At 44.6% G+C, this 27,853-nt stretch overlaps 2 protein-coding genes across 5 annotated transcripts; one reads left to right on the forward strand and one right to left on the reverse strand.

Moving 5' to 3' along the window:
- The first annotated feature begins 197 nt into the window (after positions 1–197).
- On the forward strand, positions 198–27,090 carry AMZ2 (archaelysin family metallopeptidase 2). Of its 4 annotated transcripts, none has more exons than XM_083148222.1 (7): positions 198–448; positions 13,646–13,937; positions 16,092–16,265; positions 16,727–16,855; positions 19,083–19,243; positions 19,606–19,782; positions 25,464–27,090. In XM_083148222.1, the coding sequence occupies exons 2-7, from the start codon at positions 13,655–13,657 to the stop codon at positions 25,605–25,607; spliced, it is 1,068 nt and encodes a 355-aa protein (XP_083004348.1). In that variant the 5' UTR covers positions 198–448; positions 13,646–13,654; the 3' UTR covers positions 25,608–27,090. The 4 variants fall into 4 exon arrangements, with proteins under 4 accessions (XP_083004348.1, XP_083004349.1, XP_083004346.1 ...); XM_083148220.1 differs by lacking the exon at positions 198–448 and adding an exon at positions 4,967–5,427; XM_083148221.1 differs by lacking the exon at positions 198–448 and adding an exon at positions 10,604–10,693.
- Positions 20,535–24,685, reverse strand: LOC146008682 (uncharacterized). Its single transcript, XM_083148224.1, has 2 exons — positions 23,431–24,685; positions 20,535–23,063 (listed from the first exon to the last, which is right to left on the reverse strand). The coding sequence occupies exons 1-2, from the start codon at positions 24,008–24,010 to the stop codon at positions 22,690–22,692; spliced, it is 954 nt and encodes a 317-aa protein (XP_083004350.1). The 5' UTR covers positions 24,011–24,685; the 3' UTR covers positions 20,535–22,689.
- Positions 27,091–27,853: the final 763 nt, after the last annotated feature.

The raw sequence follows: 27,853 nt of genomic DNA on the forward strand, positions 1-27,853 counted from the left end.
GTCCCCCCCTGATGGCTGCCCTGGGGGTGGCTAATTGTAGTGTACATTGCTACTTGTTCACTCATGGCACTGGGCTGCAGATGACCCCTTCTTGCAGCCAGTGTGGCCTAGTGTGTATGCACATGGCCATCCGAGCACACGGGTTGAAAAAGGGCTATGTAGTACAGTTTTACCTTGTGGACTGACCAAAATCATTGAACTTTCAGCCTAGACCCTGATCTTGCTTCCCATGTCATTTTTAACCATAAGAGTGTTTGCTGAAGACTAGATTCCAAGTTACCGAAACCCTGGCATTCACCCTAACTATGCTTCTGATTACACTCTAGATTCCAAGGTACAGAAAACCTGGCATTCACAATTAGTGTACACTGCTGATAACTATCTGGCTTTCCTGTATGCTTAATCCTGAGCATTAACTCTTCACACTACAAGCGATTTCTCTCAGAAGGTTCATCACTAGTGTAACTCTTTCTTCTTATAACAGTTATGAATGTTTTTTTGTGTGCATAGCAAATGGAATTCATTAGGTATAATAATCCCTCTGTAATTATGGTTAAAAAAACCTGCACCCTGTGCTGGTCCAGGTCCCTGGGGGCATGAGGTTACATCCATAGGCGAATCTAGGGGGTGGTCCGGGGGTGCACAGGACCACCCATTAGCCCATTCTGTAGCTGAGGGATGGGGCTTTCCAACGAGCCCAGCCCTGTGTCTCTAGCCCCCTGGGAACCGGAGATACTGCCAGGCAAAGCTGGAACGTTTTCCCTCTAGGATAACATGGGACCCGCTAATTCCGAACCCCACCAAGTTCAACGGCTGCCAGTTCCCCCTTCGGCATCACTGAAGCTCGAGGTTGATCTCAGTTGAACCCAAATCGCTGGGCCTTCAATCTGATACCAGGCTGGATCCATATGGGTTAATTGGTTCCAGGGATATTGAGGTTAAACTGTTTTTTTTTGTTTTTTTTTCATTTCTTAAATGTAATTTCATGATTGTTTATGTTCTTTGAGGGCAGATTTCTCTGGAACCAAACAGCCCAGTTTCACAAGACCAAAATCATTGGAAGCCAACTCAAAAGTTCTTCAATATGATACTGGTCACATGCAAATGGGTCAGTTGGTTCCGAAGATATAGCTGGTTGGTTAAAGGGGGTAGGGAGAGGGGAGTGGTTGTCTCTCCCCCTCACACCAGAAAATGCAGGGACTAGGCTGGTGTATAAGGGGTCAGCCTGGGAAGGTCTGAGGGGCATTACGGTGTGCAGCATCATGTGTAATGGGTACTATGGTGCGCGGCATCATGTGTAATGGGTACTATGGTGTGCGGCATCATGTGTAATGGGTAGTAGTAGTAGTAGTACGTTTATTTATAAGGCGCCGCAAAGTGTCCGCAGCGCCGTACATAGCAAACAAAAAACAAATGACAAGGTAGTGTACAGGGTGTGTTGAAAAATACAGTATAAATAGGGGTATAGCTGGTAGAAATAAAATCAGCATCAGTTCAGAAGTAGGTGTCAAAATTGTCGAGGAGACTGAAGAAGAAGTAGAGGAAGGGAAGAACAGGACAGAAGGGCAGGTGAGGTAAAGAGGTAGGGTGAGTACGTGAGGCAGGAGGACCCTACTCATAAGAGTTAACATACTAAAAATAGGTGGGTGGACGAACGAAAAACAACAGGATAAGTAGAAACGGAGGGGAACGGAGGCAGGATAGGAGGATCAAAAGAGGTTAGGAGGAGGGATAGGCTAGTCGAAAAAAGTGGGTTTTGAGGGAGCGCTTGAAGGAGGTAAGGGAATCAGAAAGCCTGATGGGTGGCGGGAGGTTGTTCCAGTGCAGGGGGGCAGCACAAGAGAAGTCTTGGAAACGGGAGTGGGAGGAGGTGATTAGGTGAGAGGTCAGTCGGCGGTCAGCGATGGAGCGAAGAGGACGGGAGGGAGTGTGGATAGAGATCAGTGAAGAGAGGTAAGGAGCGGTGGAGGAGGAGAGAGCCTTGTAGGTGGTGGTGAGGAGTTTAAAGAGAACTCGGAAAGGAATGGGGAGCCAGTGAAGAGATATACAGAGGGGGGAGGCGGAGGTAGAGCGGCGGGAGAGGAAGATGAGCCTAGCGGCAGCGTTAAGAATGGTTTGGAGAGGTGCGAGGCGGGTGAGAGGTAGCCCAGAGAGAAGGATGTTGCAGCAGTCAAGGCGGGAGATGACAAGAGAGTGAATGAGTACTATGGTGTGCGGCATCATGTGTAATGGGTACTATGGTGCCATCAAGCAAGAACCCCCTAGCAATGAGTACGTACTGTAGGTAAGCAGCACTTATGTGCCAAATATGTAATGGGCATGTTATATAGTATGTAATGGGCATCATGATGTGTGGCACAATGTGTAATGGGCATTATGGTGTGTGGCCTTATGTGTAATTGGCACTACGGTGTGTGGCTTTATGTGTAATGGGTATTACGGAGTTTGCTAAAATGTGTAATGGGCATTACTGTGTATGGTCTAAAGTGTAATACCACACCCCTTTTTGTGATGCCACGCCTCTTTCCATGAGGCCATGCCCCCTTTTTCGTACACTTACATGATTGTAAGGCCCTGAGGAAGCTGAAATCTGCGAAGCACGTGCCGGCTAGCGGTGCGCAGGCAGATGTTTGTAGTTGTTTATTATTTTTCATATTGATGTGTTATTTGTTGAACTAGTGCCCTACCGCTATAGCCCTTCTAAGGGCGTTCACTGCAGCCAGCTAGGTCCTTTTGGAGGCGACTCCACGGGACTAGCACAGTGAAATTACCCAGGCGGCACCTCTATCTAGCACACGGACTCCCCTACTAGGCAGGCATTTTAGCCGATGGGAGATCACTTTTCTATCTGATTGAGTGTGTCCACAGTGGGCGAACAGCACTAGGGACAGTGGCTTAGAAAGAGATTATACACTGTGTAAATCAAGTGTATGTTAATCCCCTGCCATCCTGCCACCACGTTCCCACTGATGCTTTAACCCAGCTGGCACAAGCGATATTGCGGTAATCAGAGCATCCATTAAAGAGGTTCATTAACCCGCTCATATTACCAGTATCAATAGTGGGTCTGTCAGTTAATTCTGTACAGACCAAGAGCACACCGTTCTAAGTGAAATCAGTACATACACTATACCCTACTACAAGCGTCTGCCTGCCACCTTGGTTTTAAAGTGTGTTACACCCCACCCTTGTTTGTTATTATATGTAATTTTATCTCGCAGTTCTTAAAAGAGAATAATAAAAGTTATATTTTATTTCTTATCTCGGTGCACCGATACAGGACATCTTCTTTTCTTTTTCTCATTTCCTGTTAACTCCCATGTCCGAGGTAGCACACCCCCGTACGTCTAAATGAAATTCAGAATACCATAATTCAGGGGGTCCACTTTCTGTACTATTGTGTCTTGTGCGACCCACTACACCCCTCTTTATCCCTCATGATTGTAAGCTTGCAGCAGGGCTCTCTTACCTCCAAGTCTGTCTGTTGTTACCCAGTTTGTTTTATCACTGCCTACTGTTATAAAGCGCAACGGAATCTGCTGCGCTATATAAGAAACTGTAAATAAATAAATAATGTCTAAAAAATTGCATTACTAAAAACAGCACGTCTAAAAATCTGACATTTTCATTACTAAAACCCGCAATTTTTCCTTACTAAAAATTGCACTAAATCACATGAGAATTACGTCTTTGCCTAAAAATTCACACCCTATTACTTTTGTGATTTTCAGCCGAAAATCACAAATATAACATGCAATTGAATGTGATTTTTTAGACACCTAAAAACATTGCACCCTATTACATCTCTAAGTGTTAATAAATAAGAAGCATAAGTTCTGTGTTAAGAGTGTTACATGTGTAAAAGGAAATAATTAGAATGTTACAAAGTTTATCATAATGTAATGGTGTATCATGTAATGGTTAGCATTACTGCCTCACAGTGCTGAGGTCATGGGTTTGATTCCCACCATGGCCCAAACTATATGGAGTTTGTATATTCTCCCCGTGTTTGCGTGGGTTTACTCCCACAACCCAAAAATATACTGGTAGTTCAATTGGCTTCCAACAAAATTAACCATAGAATGTCTGTGTGTGTGTGTGTGTATATGTGGTAGGGAATATAGATTGTAAGCTCCACTGGGGCAGTGGACTCTGTAAAGCGCTGCGGAATATGTGTACGCTATATGTGTACGCTATATACGAAACTGTTAATAATAATATTAATAATAATCATCATAGGTAGCAAAATAAATTAGGTGTTAAATTGAGACAGATCATGTGTAATTCATCAGTGCCCATAAAGCAATAGTAGGGTAAAACCTAATTATGTAGTAGCCTTTAAAATGGTCAGTACCTAGATCCCAACAATATTAGAATTGTAGAATTTGCCTCTGCAATATACTCTAGTGAAGTGTGTAAGATATAGTTTCCTACCCTCCTGCATTCTGCAGGAGACTCCCTGAAATTGTAGAAATCGCCCTCTCTCCCTCATTAGTCTAGCAATCTCCCTCATTTCACCTAGCCCACATTACACTGTTATATTTTTTGGTAAAAAAGGAATGAGAGTCAGAAACATTTACACTGAATCATCTGCACCATTTCCCAGCACTTTACCAAGTATAGTAGCTCTTACTAACTGCTTTGGGGCTCATCTACATTTGGATATAAGTCATTTTAAAAGATTCCTCTCAGATGTAGCAGTACACACCAACGATTCTAGGTGCCACGTTCACAATCACTATTCACAATCTCTCCATATATGGAATTAGACAGCTTGTTTAGGTGGAGCATAAAACACCCCCACAATGGGGTGCTGTGCAAAATTCTACCACCAACTATAATCTCCCTGAAACTAGTTTTCAAAAGTAGGCAAGTATGGTGTAAGTATTGAAGGTCCGTACACACGTACAGATTTTCTGTCTGATCTATCTGGTGGGAACAAATACCTGGAAATGTATGGGAGCATATGACAATCAAATAATTGTTCCCAAACATTTGAAAACAGACAGTGATCAGTCAGACAAATTGTTTAAATCATTCTGCTATAACAAATTTATCAAAGGATATTTTTTTTCTGTTTTCCTGCATTTGGGTGGAAATTTTTGATTGTCATATGCTCCCATACATTTCCAGGTTTTTGTTCCCACCAGATAGATCAGACAGAAAAATCTGTAGGTGTGTACACACCTTAAGAAAGTCACGAAAGTGAGGAGGTAGTGTTCCAATAACATGTATACTAAATTGAAAAATGATTAATACACCAGTCTGCCCAGCAGAGGGCGCAAAGTTATCACAAGAGTCAGACAGACTGAAAACATTGACTACTTCCTGCTGTAAGGGATCGTCTAACAATAACTTGGCTACTACTTCATTGTAGCAGATTAAGGGCATATGAATCGGTTTTACAGTGGCTGTCTCTTATGACTGGTAAGCCTGCCATCACTGAGTCTGATTTACACATTGATCGCACAGTATGATACTGTATACAGGGCATGACATGCTTTAGCCATAGACTGACTATGACAAGCCAGAGGTTCGCGAAGATGGTCCTGAAGACACTTACAGTCCTGCTTTTAAATATATCCATGGCTCAGCACAGGTGGTTAAATCAATTTGACTAGGATACTAACAAGTCACCTGTGGAGATTGAAGCACCTTTCTTATTGCCCTGTATACAGTATCATCTGCGTCTCTCTTCTGCACGGATCACTAGCTCCCATTCACTATTACAGGACTTTCATCGGGCTGCTCCCATCCTATGGAATGCCCTGTCACGCACAATAAGACTCTCCACTAGCCTCCAAACTTTCAAGTGTTCCCTGAAAACTCACCTCTTCAGGCAAGCCTATCATATTTAAGTTCCATACGCATAACCCTCTGAGGCACTTATGTATTATATAGCTTCCCTTCTGGACTTGTAACTTGGTGGGACTGCTATACTATTACTGGTGCCTGTCCTTGTGTTTCCCACCTATATCCCTATAGATTGTAAGCTTGCAGCAGGGCTCTCCTACCTCCAAGTCTGTCTGTTGTTACCCAGTTTGTTTTATCACTGTCTACTATTGTAAACAGTGGTGTAGCTAGGTGCCACAGAGCCCGGAGCAAGGGCATGTTTCGCGCCGCCGCCGCCCCCCCCCCCTCCCCGATTTGTAGTAGGCTCTTGCCTGGCAAAAAGGGGGCATGGCCTAACATTATACCACACACCGTAATGCCCATTGCACATTTTAGCGCACTTTGTAATACCCATTACACATAAAGCCACATGCCGTAATGCCAATTACACATAAGGCCACACATGATGCCCATTACATACTATATATAACAAACTGTAATGCCCATTATAAATTTGTCACATAAGTGCCAATGACCTACATGCTTATTGCTAGGAACTTCATGCTCGTTGCCAAGGGGGACTGACCTTGCTCGTTGCCATGGGGGACTGATCTTTCTCATTGCCAAGCTCACTCCCCTGCCCACCCAGCTATCTAGCTCCCCGCTGTTCCCGCCTGAGCTCAAGTATCTCGCCGAAGGTGCGTGGTCATGGGCATGGCCATATAAGTGGGAATGGCTACATGACAAAGGGTCAGACTGCTCCCCCTGTATAATAAAAGGACACCACAGGCTAAACCCCTGTATAATAACAACAGGACCACAGGCTGCTCCCCCTGTATAATAATAATAATAGAACCCCACAGGCTGCTCCCCCTGTATAATAATAATAATAACAGGACCCTACAGGCTGCTCCCCCTGTATATTAACAACAGGACCCCACAGATTTCCCCCTGTATAATAATAATACACCCCCTGTACCGCCATAAAAACCTGGCGAGCGCTTTCACTGCGCATGCGTCGGCTACGGATGCCGGTGCTAGGGATGCAGCGCCATGAGGTTGTGATGTCATGGCACCGCATCCCTGGCACTGGCGTCCCAAACCAGCGCATGCGCAGTGAGAGCGCTCGCTGGGTTTTTATGATGGTATGGGGTACTGACTGGCCACCTCTAGGCACAACATTTTTGGCCTCTCCCCATTTTAAACATATTTATTACACGTGTACTTGTATGTCCTGAAGGCAAGAGATGCAGTACACTTTATAAACCTTTGGACTTCACCATTATTGTTAAGACCCAGAGTGATACTCATTTCAGACAGATATATATAAAGATACCGAGCAGAGGTGCGGCACTCGGACAGTAGATTAAGCAATAATGTAAAGCAGACGCTGCTGCTGTTGAAGACAATGTTTCAGTTTTTAATTCAACTGTTTTCAAGTCATAAAAAATACATGCCACTGCCCGCTGGATGGACCCGGAGGGAGGGAGGCCAGGAGGGGGAGGAATAGATTAGGTTAGATGGGGCACTAGGTTGGAGACAGGGCATAGTTGGTTAGATGGGGCACTGGGCTGGGGGATGGTTGGTTAGATGGGGGCACTGGGCTGGGGGATGGTTGGTTAGATGGGGCACTGGGCTGGGGGATGGTTGGTTAGATGGGGCACTGGGCTGGGGGATGGTTGGTTAGATGGGGGCACTGGGCTGGGGGATGGTTGGTTAGATGGGGGCACTGGGCTGGGGGATGGTTGGTTAGATGGGGCACTGGGCTGGGGGATGGTTGGTTAGATGGGGCACTGGGCTGGGGGATGGTTGGTTAGATGGGGCACTGGGCTGGGGGATGGTTGGTTAGATGGGGGCACTGGGCTGGGGGATGGTTGGTTAGATGGGGCACTGGGCTGGGGGATGGTTGGTTAGATGGGGGCACTGGGCTGGGGGATGGTTGGTTAGATGGGGCACTGGGCTGGGGGATGGTTGGTTAGATGGGGGCACTGGGCTGGGGGATGGTTGGTTAGATGGGGGCACTGGGCTGGGGGATGGTTGGTTAGATGGGGCACTGGGCTGGGGGATGGTTGGTTAGATGGGGGCACTGGGCTGGGGGATGGTTGGTTAGATGGGGCACTGGGCTGGGGGATGGTTGGTTAGATGGGGGCACTGGGCTGGGGGATGGTTGGTCAGATGGGGCAGTGGGCTGGGGACAGGGGATGGAAGTACTAACCTGGGGATCGCTTGTCTGTCCAGCTCCACACACAATCCAACTCCTCAGCTCCTGCTTGAACTTCCTCCATGATGCGCACTGGGGGAGGGGGGGAGCCATCAAGTCATCACCCCCTTGTTGGGTCTGATGATAAGTGTTGCTGCCGGTGGGGATGGGTGCAGGGGGAGGGCGCAATGATCTGCGCCGGAATTCATGTTCAGTGACAGGGGAGGGGGAGCCGCCAATCCGTTACCCCCCTCCTCCCCGCTGGTCTGAGCATCACTACTGCAGCCCGGCAGCCGGCGTGGCTGGGTCTGGCGCCGGGGGAGGGGTGAAGCGGCAATGCTCACTTCAGCAGCAGGACGGGGGACCCGGGAGCCATGTCATTTCCCGGCTGCTGGATCTCTCATGGGAACGGGGGCTGGCGGGAGCTTCCGAGGACAGTTCCCTGAGATCAGCGCTGGGATGGTGCGGGCGCTGAGGGGGTCTCCTCTGCCGTACATTTGCCAGCAGTAGGGAAGGAGACCACAGCGTCTGCCGGGGGGAGCGACGGCAAACTTAAAAAAATTCAAGGCAGCCTGCTGTGCTGCCCCTAATAGGTGCCGCCACCCTGTGAACTGATGCCGGGCACAGCGGGGGAGCAGGCAAGCAATGTGGGGGAGCCTGCAGCAGAGTGCACGGCTCCGGCGCCAGGTGACAGTCCTGCGCCCGGAGCGTGTGCTCCGCCGGCTCCGCCCTAGCTACGCCTCTGATTGTAAAGTTCAACGGAATCTGCTGCGCTATATAAGAATCTGTAAATAAATTAATTAATTAGTAAACCTTTTCAACACAGGTGATGGCAATCATACTGTACATTATAGGAAAGTCCTGCAGCAGAGTATTTTGTCCCTCCTGGCATGGGTCATGTTGGGAGGTATGTATCTCCCAATATGACCCTCTCCAGGAGGGACACACTGCTCTGTTTCTGGACTTCCCTCCTAATGTATGATTGCCATCACCTGTTTTAAACTGGTTAATTGATAAGAAGGGCGAATTGTAATAGGGTCCAAATTTGTGACTTTTGCAATAAAATTGCAAAAACTGTACGAAATCGCACTTTTTCCACAATTTGCACATTTTATAGGGTGCGGGGGGGAAATTGCAGGTTCTGACAGGCGAATTTGACAGAACCATTCACAGATCATTGAGATCTGTGCATGGTTCTATGTTAAAATATGTGTAAAAGTAAAATAAAATAAAAAAATGGCATGGGGTCTCCCCTCCAGAGCATAACCAGCCCTGGGCGCATTGAGCCGGACCTGGTTCCAAAAATATGGGGGACAAAAAGCATAAGGGTCCCCCGTATTTCTAAAACCAGCCCCGGACTCTTGGACCAGTCCTAGTTTCAAATATAAGGGGGACAAAAAACTGGGGGTCCCCCATATTTTGGAACCAGCACCGGGCTCCAACAGCCCGCGGTGTCATGACACAGCCGGGACTCTTTTTACATAAGGTCCCCCGGCCATATCATGCTCACCGTGGCTGGTCAGCCCTGGACGGGGTACATGGGGGAGTGGGGACCCCCCCCCCAATAAAGGTGCCCCCCCAGGCTTCACCTCTCCAGGGCAGAAGCTCGGGGCTGTCACTGGCGTCCATGGGTGGTGGATTCCGGGCTGATACGGTAACATCACACAAAAAAACATTGCTTTTTACAGGTGAACTACACGTCCCAGGAGGCCTCCCCCGCATGCTGGGACTTGGCGAACCACAAGTCCCAGCATGCGGGGCATTAATGGGCCCACTGGGACTCTTGTCCACCTGTAAAAAGACAGACCCTGAGAAAAGTACAAGTTCATTACACACACCACTTCATTTTACACCATACTAACAACACCTGGCTCCAGTGCAGACTCTCCCCTTCTCATCTGCAAGTTGGAGTCCACATGGATGTAATGTACAAAAAAGGTGAAAAAAATGTAAAATCAGAAAAGGTACTTGTGTAGTTTCACGGCGCCACCGCACGCACAGTCTGTTTCAGAAACTTGGCAGCCTGCCAGAGTCTCTGTTTAACTGTGCGCGTGCCGCTCTAGCTGTTATCCTAGCTGTTCTCAGTGCTACGTTACCAGCGTAGCGCGTGCCACTCTAGCTGTTCTCATTGCAGCGCTATGCTATCAGCGTAGCGTAATGTACACGCTACACAGAGGCGGAACTACCGCCGGTGCAGGCGGTGCAGTGCACCGGGGCCCAAGAGGTTAAAGGGGCCCGATGCCGCCGTCTGCCCGGCATGACATATTGAACTTTATTTTTTTATTTTCTTTACATTTGCGCTGCGCGCCGTGAGTGGGGAAAGAAGGGTAAGCGGGGATAGCGGGTGGCGCGGCTGCCTGGTTCAGGCGGCAGCAGCAGCAGCTTCTAGTGGCAGGCAGCGTGTGAGCGTGTACTACCGTGTAGTATCGGACGGACGCCGGGGCATACATGGATGCAGCTGCAGGAGCACCCTGCCTGCACGTCTGCATCCATTCCAGCCTGGGACAGGTCTACTGCGGTAGCCTAGCAACAGGCAGCCAATCGCAAGGCTGCCTGTTGCTGCTCTGACCCCGAGCAGATAGGAAGTTATTCTGCTCTGAGGCTGAGCATGCAGGCGAAGCAGAGGAGCGACAGCACCAGTACCAGGCACCCGGACTCTAGGTAAGTACAATTAAGGGGGGGCTAGGGGCCGCAAACATTATAACAACGGGGGCTGGGGGCCGTACTGCAACGCACAATGATTTTTTAATCAATAGGGGGTGGGGGGTGGGCCGTAAAAATATCAGATAGTTAATAAAACCATTCCCTGTACATTTCTGTGAATATATATATACATATATATATATATATATATATATATATATATGTGAATATACAGTGTATATATATATATATATATATATATATATATATATATAGGCACCAGGCCAGGGCCCATAGACACTGGCTGAGGGGGTGACAGGCTGCATCCACTGTATGTGTACATATATACAGTGGATGCGGCCTGTCACCCCCTCAGCCAGTGTCTATGGGCCCTGGCCTGGTGCATATATATATATATATATATATATATATATATACAGTATATATATATATATATATATATATATACAGTATATATATATATAGATATTTGTTGCGGCCCGGCACTCCCACTCAGCAATGCAGCAACCTTGGTGCCTTCAGGATCAGAGATGCAATGAAGTAAGAACAGACAGCGGCACTCACAGGATTTTCCAAAAGCTTGTATTAAACGTGACCAAAAACCTTTGGTCACGTTTAATACAAGCTTTTGGAAAATCCTGTGAGTGCCGCTGTCTGTTCTTACTTCATTATATATATATATATATATATATATATATATATATATATATATATATATATATATATATAGATATATATATCTATATATATATATATATATATATATTCCAAAGTCTGCCGGCACTCAAATGGTTTACTCATACAGCTGCCCCAGGTGCCAGAAGATGATAACATATAACAATCCAAGTTTTCCAAGCAGGAAAAATGACGGCACTCCGACGATGGTAAGTAATTTCAAATGAAATAAGTGTATTTATACACTTATTTCATTTGAAATTACTTACCATCGTCTCCTGAGTGCCGTCATTTTTCCTGCTTGGAAAACTTGGATTGTTATATATATATATATATATATATATATATATATATATATATATATATATATATATATATATATATATTCACAGAAATGTACAGGGAATGGTTTTATTTATTAATATAAATATATAACTATTTTTCTGTGCCCTAATATTTTTACCATATTGAAAAACTATTGTGCGAGGGGGCCCAAAGCATTTTTTGCACCTGGGCCCATGGCTCGCTAGTTCCGCCACTGACGCTACAATTGAGACGCTTTAGCGTCTGAATCCCGAGTCCTTGCAAGCTGCTAAGAAGGGGGCAGGGCGGCACACGCACAGAGTCTGGCAAGCTACCAAGTTTCTAACAGACTGTGCGCGCGGTGGTGCTGTGAAACTACACAAGTACCTCAGAAAAAAATGCACGTCCACCATTTGCTTGCATTGACCTTGTGTATGTCAACATTTTTTTGTTGATCTTATGACTGTCGACTTAGACATTGTTCTTCAGACATCTGGATACCATTTTATTTGTTTGATATAACAGGCCAGCTATCTAATTGGATAAAGAATCATAGGAGCCAATATTTGATAAGGATAGGATTGTTGCCAAATGCTATGAGTGATTTGCCAGAAAAACACTATTCAATCCTGGATTCCGACTGTCAGAGCGTCCCAACAGTCGGAATCCCGGGTCCATTTTCGCTCAGCTCAATTGCAACTTGACAGCTTTAGTTCAATGTTCCGACTGTCGAGTGTCGGAAAGTGGGCGTATTGCCGTAAAATGGCCGTGAAATTGACAATCTGCTGCCGTTTCCTAATAAAACAGATCCAATATGTTTTAAAATTGTATCTGTTTTGTCATAATCTGCCTTCAAATGCTGTCGGTAATGGCAGCATTGAATAGGCGACGGACGCTATTTCCACAGGCAAAAATAGCGGATGGGATTGAATACCACCCTATATATTTATGCTGCGCACATTGGAGACACGTGCCTCCGGTGGCAACATCCAGCTCCTTGTTGCCAATGTGGACTATACCTCCCTCAACCACTGCTACTGCCTGCCCCTTCTTCTTCCATCATGCACAAAGTACTGCAATAGGGATTCAGAGGGTGGCAGCCTGATCACCTGCAGTAGGGACAAGATCTGAAACAGTGGCATGGGCACCACAGGGTGATCCATGGTGTGTGGCTATATGTTATTCACTTCCTCTGTGTCACCCACTGTCACCATTTCGCCCTATCCCTCTCCCTGTCTCTTTTGCATCTCTGCAACCCACTGCCTCCATATCACCCACTATCTTCCTGTCACCATATGCTTCTCTCTTTAACCCTACCTCTGTCACCCACTGCCTCTCCATTTCATCCACTAACTGTCACCCACCACCTCCATGTCACCCTCTGCCTCTCCCTGTCTGCCCTGCCTCTCTCTCTGTCACTCACCACCTCCATGTCACCCTTTCCCTTTCTGCACCACCTCTCTCTGTTACTCACTGTTTCCATGTCACCTACTATTTCCCTGTCACCCCAGTAACCCACTTTGTCCATGTCAGCCTCTGCCTCTTCATGTCACCCAGCTGCCTCTGTGACCCACTGCCTCAATGTCATCTGCTGCTTCCATGTAATACTCTGTCTTTCTCTCAGTCTAAGGTCTGCAGCATTGGATGCCGACTGCCTGGACCTGACAAAGGGTTTCCAATGGCCAAAAAGTTTTGGTTTAGGTAGCCTGCCAAGGGCAGCGACTAAGCCCACCCTCCACTTAACATAGTCTGTAAACTTGGCATTGTATTGTGGGGACTGACCCACATTTATGTGAGTTAACTATTACGCCCCATACTCCACCCACCTATGCCGCAGAATTTCCCCTGGGAACAAGGTGATTAAGGTGGTTGATCTAAATCATGGTATAGTTTCCAAGTGCTAGTGCTGTCCTATGATCTACAATATTATGCCATGCTTAAGTGTATGTCATGTGACCCTGTGATTCCTAGCTATTCCAGATGCAGGTGCTCAGACATCCATCAGATACACTACGCCATGCCCTCACCTCCGAGGATCCCATGCTGTTAGAGCTGTATGAGCAGTATAGTACTGCGGAGAAGAAACTGCTCAGTGAAGCTTATAATCCAGTCAGCGCCCTCTTCAGGCCAGTGACCATCCACTCCTCATCAGACTGGATCCCATCACATCCAGAGCCTTCTGAAACCTTCCAGGAGTTTTATCAGAAACCAAACCGACATATACCCACTGCTGAGAAGAGGACCATTTATGTGCAGACTATAGGTAATAGCACAAACTTTCTATTTCTTATGCTGGCCACACATCAGACCTACTTTCATCCAACCATCCAACTAGTTGGTTGGATGAAATAAAAATCTGGTACTGGATGGGTGAAAATGTAATTTGTAATTCAGTAATGTGCTTCGAAAATCTGGAAACGGACAAAACCTGTCGCTCAAAGTACTGTAGTTGGACCTGTTTGATTTAAATAAATTTCACTGGATGTTTTTGTTCATTTTCCTGGGTTTGTGAGCAAATTGTTCTTTGTCATTTGCTCCAATCCAGTACCAGATTTTTATTCCATCCAACCAACTCGTTGGATGAAAGTTGGTCTGATGTGTGGCCAGCATTACACTGGTGACATGGGCAAAATTATACAAACGTGGACCCTTAACCTAATAATTTGTTGCACAACTTTTAGAGTCAAGCACTGCAATCAAGTATTTCTTTAGCTCTCAAAGACACGCACCTGTCAACAGGTAATGTGTCATACTCCTAATGAGCAAACTGCTCCAGTTGTCTTCGGTTTGATGGGTACATTCTCCAGACTGCATTTTTCAGCTCTTTTCTTAATTGTTCAACAGGATTCAGATCAGGGTTTGTAGAAGACCATGTCATATCAGTAGAATGTTCTCTTCTTCAATTCTTAGGTGTTTTTAGCTGTGTTTTGGGGCATTATTTGGAGCTTTTTCACTCTAGACTGTATGTTTTGCTATAGAATATCATGCTAGTACTGAGATTTCATTGTTCCCAGCAAAAATTCAAAGCACCAAGGGGGTTATTTTGGTTCACTCTTTCTGACAAGTTCCTTCTCAGATGGACAAAACAATGCTCCAGCTTGGACTCAGCTGTACAAAGGACGTTCTCTCTAAGGCATATTGACAATATGGCCTAGCATTTCTATGTTGTTTGTTTGCTGGTTTGTAAATTGTAGTCCTTCTGGGTCTTCTTCGGCAGAGTCAAAACATTTTCCTTGGATAAAGTCCCATGGACATTAAACGTCTTAAAATGTGAAATAATAGTCACACAAAAAGCTGATCATAGTTTGGTTCATATTGTTTACTCTTATCAATTGTATGTCTGATTTCCACAGACAACTTCCTCCATTGCTTTCTCTGGTCTATAATCACTATGACGCACACAATGATACCAAACAGTGACTGCTTTTCTTCATTTAAAAAGGTTGAATTACAGATTATTCATTAATAATTAATTTATAATAAATAATTAATTTATAATAAATAATTCATTTGAAGTATCTCTACAATCTAATTACAGGTACACCACTGATAATCTGGCCCCTTGGTTCCAGCATTTTGCTGGATTATCGGTTGTTTGTACAGTGGCATCCTGACAGCTTTCCCTCCTCCCACCACCTATACCAGTGATGGCTAACCTTGACACTCCAGCTGTTGTTGTACTACACATCCCAGCATGCCCTGCATCAGTTTTAGCAAGGCCAAATAGTAAAACTGTTGGGTATGCTGGGATGGTAGTTCAACAACAGCTGGAGTGTCAAAGTTAGCCATCACTGTCACTAAACCCTAACCTCCCACAGATTGACTCCCTCCCACAGCCTAACCAAGCCCTCCCACAGTCCAACTCTTCCACACTGACTAACTGAGCCATCCCGCAGCCTAGCTGAGCCCTCCCGCAACTCTAACTCCCCCCACAGCCTAACTCTCCCCTAGCGCCTGATGTGTCCTGATTAATAGAGGTGTTGATTATATTTGCTAAAGGGGTACCAACAAATTTGTCCTGGTGATTTTATAATATTTTTGAAGAATAACCAATAATGCATCTCTTTTCAGTTTCCTTGCTTTATTTTACAGACTACAGGAGACAATAGCTTTTAAATCAATCCATTTTCACGAGAAATAAAGCGATGTTTCAATGAGCAGGAAATGCAGCAACAAATTTGTCTGTTATCAGGAATATTTCTAAGGACAAATAAAGATCTAAATGAGATTTGTATTAGATCTATTAAGTTAATAGGTCTAATAAAAAAATAAATCACATTTAAATCTATATTTGTATTTTTTTAATTGTTAATTGCACTTAAACAAATAAGTAAAAAACAAAACAGTACATGTAATAAAAGTTTCCTTCTCCTTACCTAGTTATACACTCCTCATTGATGTATTTTCTTAATTTTAGGTCAATTTGGAGACTCAAACAAACACACTCGGGAATACATTGGGTGGCTGAAAGGTTACTGCCAGGCATTCTTTCATGGATTGCCTGTAAAAGTCCAGGGTCCCATCTGCATCGCAGACACAGGCTGTGCTTTTCGAGTCAATGATTCAACTCACAATTTGCAGATTCATGCAGGTAAGTAACACATATGATCCTCTCCTCTCCTCATAAAAAGCTAACTTCTTCCCACCTCTATGAGGTGAAGTATCGCCAGTGACCACTAGAGGCCACTCGACGAACCAAATTACTCATTTGTGTGCTAAAAGATGTCATAGCAGAAAGTCCCCCAACTACATAAACATTAGCATTGCCCACAACTCAGAATCAAGGCTCGAAGTAATAGGTTGCAAGTCCAGTAACCAATGCACAGGGCAGTCATTTACAAGGCATGTGTTAAAAGAACCTTCAAGTTTTGCCAGCACCCCTAACAGCTGATGGACTCACAACCCATTACATTTGGCCCAAGATGTTTAACAATGTGATAAAAATCACAGCGCCGATATTGATATATGGACATTACTCTTTACTGTATTGGCTATATACTGCATATACACATACTGTATGACATGAACATTTACCATGACTTGGGCCCACAGGGGACTTACTGAAATATCTGAAGACGATAAAGCCATCGGATGCATTCTGTATTGTTGGAGCTACAATGGTGGACCTGTATCCTCGAGACTCCTGGAACTTCGTGTTTGGGACAGCATCTCTGACAGAGGGTAATTAGACTTTTCTCTAGGCACCTTTTGTATGTGTCTAGTCCTTATAACATGCAACTTAATACACAAACAAGAGATATATATTAATAGCAGAAGGACAACTTTTATATGTGACTTATTTCTATGATCGCATTGTCTGAGAAAGGCATCATATAACAAATGAAATCTCTTGGTCCATACATTTGCGGAATTGTATTAGTGTTGTACTGTAATTAGTGTTTTGGAGTTATATGGCAAATTGTCTGCCAGCCAATCACAGTGGATGACCTGAAACATGTGACCTGCTGGGTAGTCTGGAAACTGTCACAGTTACATGCAGCTACCTACTAAGCAAGGTTTTTTTTAAATTTGACTCCTACGGGGGAGAAAAGGGATATAATGTTCTGCCCAGCAAACCTTTGCCTGGTTGAACCATTAGCAAGTTTAATTTAGTATTCATAAGTTAAATTTCAGTGATATATATGATATTGCTGGTATCAAGATCTCCCATGGAGAGCACATACACACTCAGAGATTTGTGCTAAGCAATTTTGCTTAAGCAAAAAAAGGCCGGGTAGTGAATCAGAATGAAAGATTGCGATCAGTATCTTTCATTCTATACACGCACAGAGATTTGCAGTCATTTGCTAAGCAATCTGACTAGATTTTGACTGCATGCACTGACTTAGTTAGCAAGAGAGATTTAATCTCTTGGAGCATACACACGGAGAGACATGTGCTTACTTTCTAAGCAATCTAGTCAGATTGCTTAGAAAATAGCACAAATTTGCTCCGTGTGTATGCCCCTTTAGGCAAATGCCCAACAGTTGGGATCCCAACTGACAGGGGCTATTCTCCCACATGGGGTCCACAACCCCCATAGAGGGTGAATTGAACCTGTTGCGAGTGCAGCAAGACCACAATGAGGCTTCTTTGCTCTCTCTGCCCTTTTGGAGTACCAGAGGTCAGGATTCCGATGTTGGTGTCCTGACCGTTGGAATCCTGAGTGTCAGGCCGTCACACCACACTTCATTACCTACTTTGTCAGGCCGTCACACCACACTTCATTACCTACTTTTCTGTGAAATTGTTTAGTGTATATCACATAATAATAATAATAATAATAATTTTCTTGATATATTTGCTCTGTCTCCAATAGGACGCAAGGCGCTTAACATATAGAATTAAGCGAATACATTACAGAAACAATGATGTACAGAATAGTTATTCATAAAATACAGAGAGCATGAAGATACTAAAGGAACAATTAAGGAAATGCGTGGGTAAACAGGAAAGTCTTGAGTCTTTTTTTTTTTTTTTTTTAGGAATCTAGAGTAGGGGCCTCTCAGACTGGATAGGAAAGGGAGTTTCATAGGGTCGGAGCAGCATTGCTAAATGCTAGACACCCAGATGAATTACGGGAGATTCTAAGTACTTCTCAAATGCTACAGAGCGCAGTAAGCGAGCGGACAGTTCAAAATCAGAAGGACTTTGAAAGTCAGTAAGCCAATCTTGAAAAAGATATAGAGGGAAATGAATTATTTACTTTGCCTAGGAAACTTAGCAAAAACTTTAAGGGTACTTGTTTCCTAGCACGTCGCCCGTCGGTTCCCATTGCATACCTTAACTTAAGGTATGTGATGGGACCCGACCGACCCGATTTTCGGGCTTTAAAGACGTTTTTAATACACTTAAAAAATTGGTTGTATCGCATGCCATTATAATGGCATGCGATGCAACCGACCCGATTTTACATTGGACCCAATGTTAAATGCCCCCCAGACCCGATTTTTAATTGTAAACCCACCCTCATGGTTAATTATGTGAAATGCCCCCCCCCCCCCCCCATTGTTAACGCAACACCAAGATCAACGTCAACCCGAAGCGTGGCGAGCGGCGGCGGTACGCGTCCTCCGACCTTTTCATACCCCCACTATCCACGTCGGTGTGGAGTTGATTCTCATGGGGTCCACAACCCCCATAGAGGGCGAATAGAACCTGTTGCGAGTGCAGCGAGACCACAATGGGGCTTCTTTGCTCTCTCTGCCCTTTTGGTGTACCAGAGGTAAGGATTCCGATGTTGATGTCCTAACCCGCAGTGTTTTTATTGTATTTTTTATTATTATTATTGTATTATTTCTGCTTTTTTTTTACACAAAAAGACGTAGTGAAGTAATATCACTTAATAATTTATGATATATAGTAAATGCATATTAATGTTATCTCCCATGTTTTTGTATCCCTGCAGGAATAGGAGTATTTAGTTTTGCTCGTTATGATGAGGATTTTTACAGTCTCCATTACAAAGGCAGGATAAAGGGGAAGAGACAAGCAAAGGGGGATTATTCAGTGTTTGAGGGGTACTATACGCCATTGATCACAGGATCGCTCCTTCTCCGTTCTTGCAAGGTTAGTTCTTCATTTGTTCTGTCCTTCTTTCAGTGTAGAAGCTGCTATAGCTGCTATCTAGCCTGGGATTTAGTCTTGTTTTGAGCCCTTGGCCTAGGTGCAGTACAGTAATGGGACTTATATAGAAAGCATTATACAGTATTATACAGCTTCAGAGACAGAATATACAACATCAGACAATCCACATTTGAAACAGCCCCAAATTGTCAGCATTAAAGACTCCCACAGGCTTCATTCCTCATCCTAATGTACATAATGCCCAGTTACTATTAGTGGAAGAGCTAAGGGGAACATATTTTTGGCAGGATATGAGGCGGGCAGTCACTGTAACACAGGATTTGATGGTTGTGTTTATATTTCAGACACTTACACATGAGATTGGCCATATGTTTGGTCTTCGTCATTGCCAGTGGCTGCAATGTGTGATGCAGGGGTCCAACCACCTAGAGGAGTCTGACCGGAGACCCTTGGAACTCTGTCCTATCTGTCTACGCAAACTGCAGTCTGCCATCGGGTTCAACATTGCAGAGAGATATAATGTGCGCTATTCTGTTCTTGTTTTCAAAAAATTGCTTATTATTACATTGTAGATACAATGTGTTCTTCAGCTCAGTCTATGAGCTGTAACTCCTGATTCTGTATAGCCCCCCCCCTCTCCCTCTGATACCCCTTTTCCATCTGCAACCCGTGTTAAACACGGGTTTTTGAACACGGATCATACCCGTGTAAGACACGGGTAAAAACACTGTTCACACTGCGCACAGACCCGTGTTATACCCGTGTCGGAGCCTTTTACACTAAACCCGGGTAAACTTTGAAAAATCCCAAGAATGCCCACAAGACATAGCTTTTTTCCAGTCCAAACCAGTTTGAAGTCACAAAGGGGACAAAGGGGACAAAGGGGAGGGGTGGTGGGTGGTTACTTCTTGCAGCATTGCAGCAATGGAGTCAGAGAGAGTAGCTGTGTCTATGCTGGGCTTGCAGACATTTTGCAGTATTTTGCTGTACTATTCTGCCATGGACAGCTTGATGCAGCTTATAACACTCTGCTACCTACTGCTGCGCTGGAGGAGGAGGACCCAATTCTTTGCGGAGAGGGAGAGTGCTCGTCGCCATTATTTGAGGAGGAGGAGAGTGCTGTTATCAGCGAGTGTTTCCACCATCCTGCAAATGAGCACTGCACCAACCAGAAGAATGTGGATGAGAGATCGCAGACATGGGGAGGCTTTCATGCAGACAGTTCTAAGTTTCCAGGATGAGCAGTGGATGGCACATTTCAGAATGTCCCGTGCTACATTTTTCTATATTTTGGAACTACTGTCCCCTGCCATCACGAAACAGACCACCAAGTTCAGGAAGCCTATTGAGCCCAGCAGGAGGTTAGCAATTGCTATTTGGTGGTACGCTACCCCTGGAGAGTATAGAACACTCTCTTGTCTATTTGGTGTAGGAATTGGCACAGTGTGCAAGATTGTATACCAAGTCACACGGGCATTGCTGAAAACCCTATACCAGCGCTTTATATCCTTGCCGCAAGGACAGCGGCTAGAGGACACTGTCAAGGGATTCAAGAGGCGTGGATATCCTCAGTGTGGTGGAGCAATCGATGGTACCCACATTCCCATCATTGCCCCCCGTGATAACCCCGCAGACTACTATAACCGCAAGGGGTGGCATTCTATTGTCCTGCAAGCTGTAGTGGACCATAAATACTGGTAAGCAATAGTTTACTATTTTTTTTTGTAAGGATGGGCATTTTCTTTGGAGGAACAATATGTAATATACCATTCTTTTTAGTTTCACAGATGTGTTCATAGGTTGGCCCGGTAGGTCACATGATGCGAGGGTGCTAGCCAATTCAGATCTGTACAGTATTGCGGAGGACCAGCTAGGTGGATGTCTGTTCCCTAGAGAGGTAAGAAATTTGTACCCTACAGTTTATGTTCACCCATAAACCAATATTTATGTTTTGAACCAGGAATAAATATAATTATTTTTACAGAAATCGGTGACTGTTGATGGTGTGGAAATTCCGGTCCACCTCATTGGTGATGCAGCCTACCCCTTGCAGCACTGGTTGATGAAGGGCTACACCCAGCATGTTCAACTGTCGCCACAACAGATTGCATATACCCATGCCCTCAGTTCTGCCCGTATGGCAGTTGAAAATGCTTTTGGCCGATTAAAAGGACGCTGGCGTTGCCTCATGAAGAGGAATGATGTGGACTTAAAAATCATGCCAGATATTGTCGCAGCTTGCTGCATTCTGCACAATATATGTGAGCTGCAAAAGGAAAACTTTCTTCCTGAGTGGAATGTGCTGGACCAGGAGTTGTTGGGAAACGTACATGATGCAGCAGGCTATGAGGGGGTGCATAGCGTTGCCGCAGAGCGGATAAGAGCCACAATAACTCAAAACCTTACATCAATGTTGCAGTAGGGGACACAGAGAAATATTGCTGGTTGAACAGTTTGTGTTTATTCATTTTTTGTATACTTGAAGTATAATTATAAAACATGTCAAAAAACTTTCTTGTATGTTTTCAAAACTTGACATACAGGTACAAAATGGCTTGGTAAACATTTATGAGTGCAAAAATATAAGTGCAAAGAGAACACAAGAGGGAGGAAGATGTATGACGCAGTGATGGGGGGGGGGTGAAAGAAGTCATAAATTGGCAATCCTATCAGCTCCAAACTGTCCCTTCAGAAACCCTTCATACACTTAACAGTTTGGAGCTGATAGGAGGGCCTAAAGCACTATCACTGCTCCATACATCTTCCCCTCTGCTATGGCCATTCCAGTTATCACGTGGACCTAATTATTTCAGGCCTAAGAACGTTCATCCTTGAGGTAGGAAAATGTATATCTAGATATACTATATATTTAAAACAAAAAAAAAATGAGCACCCTAGTACTGCGACCTTTACTTGCAGGTACAAAATGGCTTGGTAAACATTTATGAGTGCAAAAATATAAGTGCAAAGAGAACACAAGAGGGAGGAAGATGTATGACGCAGTGATGGGGGGGGGTGAAAGAAGTCATAAATTGGCAATCCTATCAGCTCCAAACTGTCCCTTCAGAAACCCTTCATACACTTAACAGTTTGGAGCTGATAGGAGGGCCTAAAGCACTATCACTGCTCCATACATCTTCCCCTCTGCTATGGCCATTCTATAGTTATCACGTGGACCTAATTATTTCAGGCCTAAGAACGTACATCCTTGAGGTAGGAAAATGTATATCTAGATATACTATATATTTAAAAAAAAAAAAAAAAGAGCACCCTAGTACTGCGACCTTTACTTGCCCTTCTATGTATATAAATAATTATATATAAAAAATGTGTACCAACTGGCCCAACTTTGGCTTCTCAACCTACATTGTGCAGAAACCTAACAACCTGAAAAGATACATACAAACATTGCTGTAGCAACAACAGGCCTAACTCAATTGCCTATAAACCCGATATTGTTCGGGTTGTGGGGTTGATGTGTTAGGATACTGAGCATGGTCATAGTTGTACTGGCCATATGCCACTTGTGTGTGGTCTTTTTGTGGTGCTTGGGTATTGGGAGCGATACGGCTAAACATACGCTCAAACAATGTCATCTGCCTCTCATGCATATCCGCTATTTGTGACATAAAAGAATCATGCATTTCTTTTTCAGATGCTAAAAAACGGGCAATTCTTGCATCTTCATGAGCATTCAAATCGCTATCCGCCTCACGTAGATGTTCCAGAATAATCGTTGTCATTGCTCTCACAGATTGTTCTGTTCTGTTTGGTTTCGGCTTCCTTTTGGGAACGTTATAGACTGTGTAGGGATAAAAAATGATTTGTTACACACTGATGATATATAAACTTTGCATAGTTTATCCAACACATGTTTGCGGCCTTCCGGCACATACACACTACCTATCCATTGCCCATTATGTTTTCAATCCTTTTTCAAAGATAGTTTAAAGGTATTGCGGTGTAATATTGTTCGAGGTTGCCATTCAAGTATCCACATATCCCACCATGTGTTAACATAAGTTTTGGTCTTACGTATGGACTACTGCAGCAACTATGACACAGCATGCTAGGATGTGTAGTACCAAAGGAGCTTGAAGTATGATAGTTTTGACACCACTACATAATGTTTGTGTATGTGCTTGTCTCTGTGCAAATTTAATACTTACTATTGGAGCGCAAAGTTGTGGGCTTGGGTGCCTGGGAAATCTCCGTCGACTTGGGTGCCTGTGAAGTCTCCGGCTGAGAAGCCTCTACCTCCTCATTTATGACAGCGCTGACGGAATCATCCTTCATGCTTGACTCTTCCAAACTGCAGTCTGATACGAGCAGTGGGGATGATGGTCCACATTGTGAGCTGGGGAGGCTGTGCTGTGTTTCGGCATGGTCCTCCTCTACTGACATCTGACTATTGGCACAGCTGGATGATGATAGTGCGATGGGATTAGTTAGGGCACTTTTGCCAAAGACACTGTAGCATAGCTCATAATATGGCCAATCAATACGTCCTACGCCACTTTTCTTACGATTATGGTCGTGTGTTTTCATAAATTGCTTTCGTAGTGCCTTTAATTTGTTCACCACTTGCTGCTGTGTTTTTTTTATGCCTCTGTCGGCCAGTATAACGGATATGTTCTTGTAGACAAAGGTATCCTTTACTGTACCCGTCATCTGTCTTCTTATTTCTTCCTCTCCCCTAATATTAAGCAGCTCTCTTATCTCACTGTCTGTCCAACTATGGCTAGACATGGTTTGCTGTCCAAATACCTGCTGTGCCCAGCGTTGTAGGTAATGCTGTGATGGCTGCTTGGGCCCAGCGTCGCAGGGATTGTGGCTGTGATGGCTGCTTGTGCCCAGCGTAGGTAGGAGGCAATGTGCTGCAATGGCTACTTGTGCCCAGCGTGGCCAATGTGCTGCGATGGCTGCTTGTGCCCAGCGTGGCCAATGTGCTGCGATGGCTGCTTGTGCCCAGCGTAGGCAATGTGCTGCGATGGCTGCTTGTGGCCAGCGCCGGAGGAGCTGCTGCTGGGAAGCCTCCTCGTGGTCAGCGTCTCCCAGCGTCTTCCGGCGCGTCTCCAGCAGATGACATCATCTTCTGGTGCCCCTGAAGAACCAATTACCGGCCTCAGCGTGTTACCCGGATCTAAAACACGGGTAATGTGCATTTACACTGCGCACAGACCCGTGTCATTGCCGTGTTTTACCCTGGTAGATACCAGGGTAGAATTCCCTGGTCTCTCTACCCGTGTTTTGTGTAAAGGACACGTTCACACTGACAAAAAACCCGTGTCGGTGCGCGTCCTCGAGCAAAAACCCGGGTAGAATTTGCTAGTGGAAAAGGGGTATGTAGCCATATTTTGGTGATTTCTTAATTAATGCAGAGGTGACTTGGGGGGTTATTTTGGTTCACTCTTTCTGACAAAATCCTTCTTAGATGGACAAAACCATGTGCACTGCAGGTGGGGTAGATGTTACTTGTGCAGAGAGAATTAGATTTGGGTGGGTTTTTACTTCAAAGTGAGATCTATATTGCAGTGTAAAAATAAAGCAGTCAGTATTTTCCCTGCACAGAAACAAAATAACTCACCTAAATCTAATTCTCTCTGCACATTTTACATCTGCCCTCCTGCAGTGCACATGGTTTTGTCCATCTAAGAAGGATTTTGTCAGAAAGAGTGAACTAGAATAAGGCCCTTGGTCTCTTTGGCTGAGACAGTTTATATTCTTCCTGCTTCCACAGACAGAAATCCTGACCGCATGAGCTGCTGGGTGTAAAGATGTTTATTAAACAGTTGTTGCTGTCAAATGAAGAGAGACTTTTTGGGTAGAATTTAGCCAATGTACAGCCATATTCACTTTAATAATATGCTGATGAATTTAACTCATTCATTTACATAGGGGTAGCCAACTATTGCAAATATTGTTTGCTGTCAGTTTTATAGCACATAAATCAGCAATTCTTACACTTAAATGTCTCCAACTATAATAGGAATAAAACAATAGCCATTCAAACACTTTCCACTGTTGCAGGATTAATTTGGGAAACTTAATTTTAGGATTCAACAGAACGTTAATGTTTGGAGACTGCATTTCATGTGTGTAGTCTTCTTACTAAGTCACTGTTTGATTTCCATAGTAAACAGCAATGGTACATCAGCTCATGTCCTGTGGTAATGCTATTAATGTATTGTTTCTATTCTAGTCTCTGCTCCAATGGACTGAAGAGGAAGAAAGTAATTCAGCTGGAATGTATGATGAAGACCACCAGCATAGAACCCCTAAACCCTTGGATCAGTTCCAAGAGCACAGAGCATGGATTAGAAGGTGTTTGTCTCTCTTGACATAAGAAACCTGGCTGGTTCATGTCATGAAATAAATGACCTACCTACAATATACTTCTTTCTTGGCTGTGGGGGTTATTCAGACCCTATCGCTTGGCTGCGAATCCGCAGGGCTGGTGAATATCGATAGTCTGCGTAAGGCGTACGCATGCTGCAGGAGGCCACCCTGCTATAAACTCCATCTTTTTAAATTGCTGGCCATTAGCAAGTTGATTGACAGGAATTCTGCGTTTGGGGATGTCACGTCTGCTTACTGCGTTTGGGGATGTCACGTCAGGGAAATTGCTGGCATACCCAGGCATTTTCAGGGAGTGTATGTGACATCAATTTCAGCCCTGATTAGCCTGTGTCTAATCACACTAGCCGAGTAGGTCCTGGGCTACTCACAGACTGCACACACTTGAAAGATCTTCGTTATTCTTACAGGCTTGCAGAGATCTCAGAATTCCATGTAGAGCGACGGATCTGTGCACTAGTGGTCTGGAGTGACCATCACATATTTACATTTATCCTAAAAGCAGTTTAGGACAGCTGTCAGCTATTCACATTTCTTATTGAATAATAATAGGGGAAATACATGTGAAATAAAGATTTATGCGTTCTAGTTGTCTAGTTGGACTTTATTTGGCTACAAGTTTACTCTTGGAGTATAGATAATGAATAGGGATTGTTACTTCGGAGACCTATGTACATGGGGGGAGGAGCCTATATAACAAGTATCAACAATTATTTGATATATGTGAGCAGTAAGGGATGATGTGTACCGGTCATGTGCCCTAACTTAGGGAAATTGTGGTTGGGTGGCTCCTTTTATAGATGAGATATTCTAAATACAAAATGCTTTATGTTCATTTAATACAAATCAACAACCATGTATTTTAGGATAGAGCTAAATGTGGCACACTTTTGGCCTTATTCAGTAATGATTGCATATGATAAGCTGCTTGCATATGCCATCCTTAGCCATGTGACTGCAGGAGGAGGGGCATACCACTCCCTGTCTGCATTAGTAATCGCAGTTTAAGAGGCACAATGGTCGCGATGCTCTTCTTCTACTTCAGCTTGAGTAAGTTTAACCTAGATTGAAGGCAGAGGCAATCATATGGCAAAAATGTAAGTGTGCTGTTTACCGACTGTGGTGCGGATCGTATACATCATCTGTAGTGAATTAGCCAGTATGACCGTTGTTTACATTACATGCAAGGAATAGTATACAATAGAGTAGTGGTTCCCAACCTAGGCTATGTATACCCCTGGGGGTGTGCTGCAGACCAGTTGGGGGTACTTGAAAAAAAATATTAGTAATGGCAGAAAAAGTATCCTCCTGATGGTGGAAGAAGTCTCCTGTTGCCGCAGAGATGACCCACTTTGTGTCACTTCTAGTTCCGTTTGCAGCGCCATCAATAGAATATAATCAACTTTATTGGCCATGTATGCTTGCGCACACTCGGAATTTTTTGTGGATTTACAGTGCAGCATCAGCAGGGATGGGGGGGGGGGGGGGGGGGTGAAGACGTTACACATACATTACATTGAGACATTACATGCAGTGACCACATGCCCGCCAGGGAGCTCAGTGCCTAGGCAGCCATTGGCAGCGCGCACTGGTCGCTGCAGCTGCCAGGTAGGTAACAGTATGAGCAGGGACAGTACATTATGGGCAAAGGCAGCTCAGTTACAGCAGGGACATTACAGTTATCACACAGGGGACATGAGGTTATACATAAGGTTACATGTGGCTGAGTGCACAGATCCCAGACAGCCATTTGTGGCGCCAACTTCAGTGCCGCGTCTCCATCCGTCCACCACCTCCGTCCAGGGCACCCTCTGGCAGATGGCCCGGTGACACTTAGGTTGCACCCTGCCCCAGCCCACCTCTGCCACCTCCTCAATTCAGAAGTGAGAGGGTGAGGCCACAGATCTCCAATTTAGGGGGTTATTCAGACCTGAAACCAGTTTCTCTGCTAATTTGCTGTTTGATCAGATAGCCACCGCCCCAGCAGAGTGAAATCCCATCATGGGGTCTATGAACTAAGCCTTGGAGAGAGACATAAAGTGGATGGAGAAAAACTATAATTTTTCAATCACAGCCTTTAACATGTCAGTTAGAGTACCGGCCAATTTGCTCCTATCTTCGCCCACCATCTGTCTCTGAGATTTAGTAAATAGACCCTTATGTCACGGCACACAGTAGTTATGCATTTATGTACAGTTTGAATGTATGTAAAATTGTCTGCTCTATTCGCTTTGC

This window comes from Crinia signifera, chromosome 6 (assembly GCF_055691185.1).
Source record: "Crinia signifera chromosome 6, ASM5569118v1, whole genome shotgun sequence".
Taxonomy (NCBI): Eukaryota; Metazoa; Chordata; class Amphibia; order Anura; family Myobatrachidae; genus Crinia; species Crinia signifera.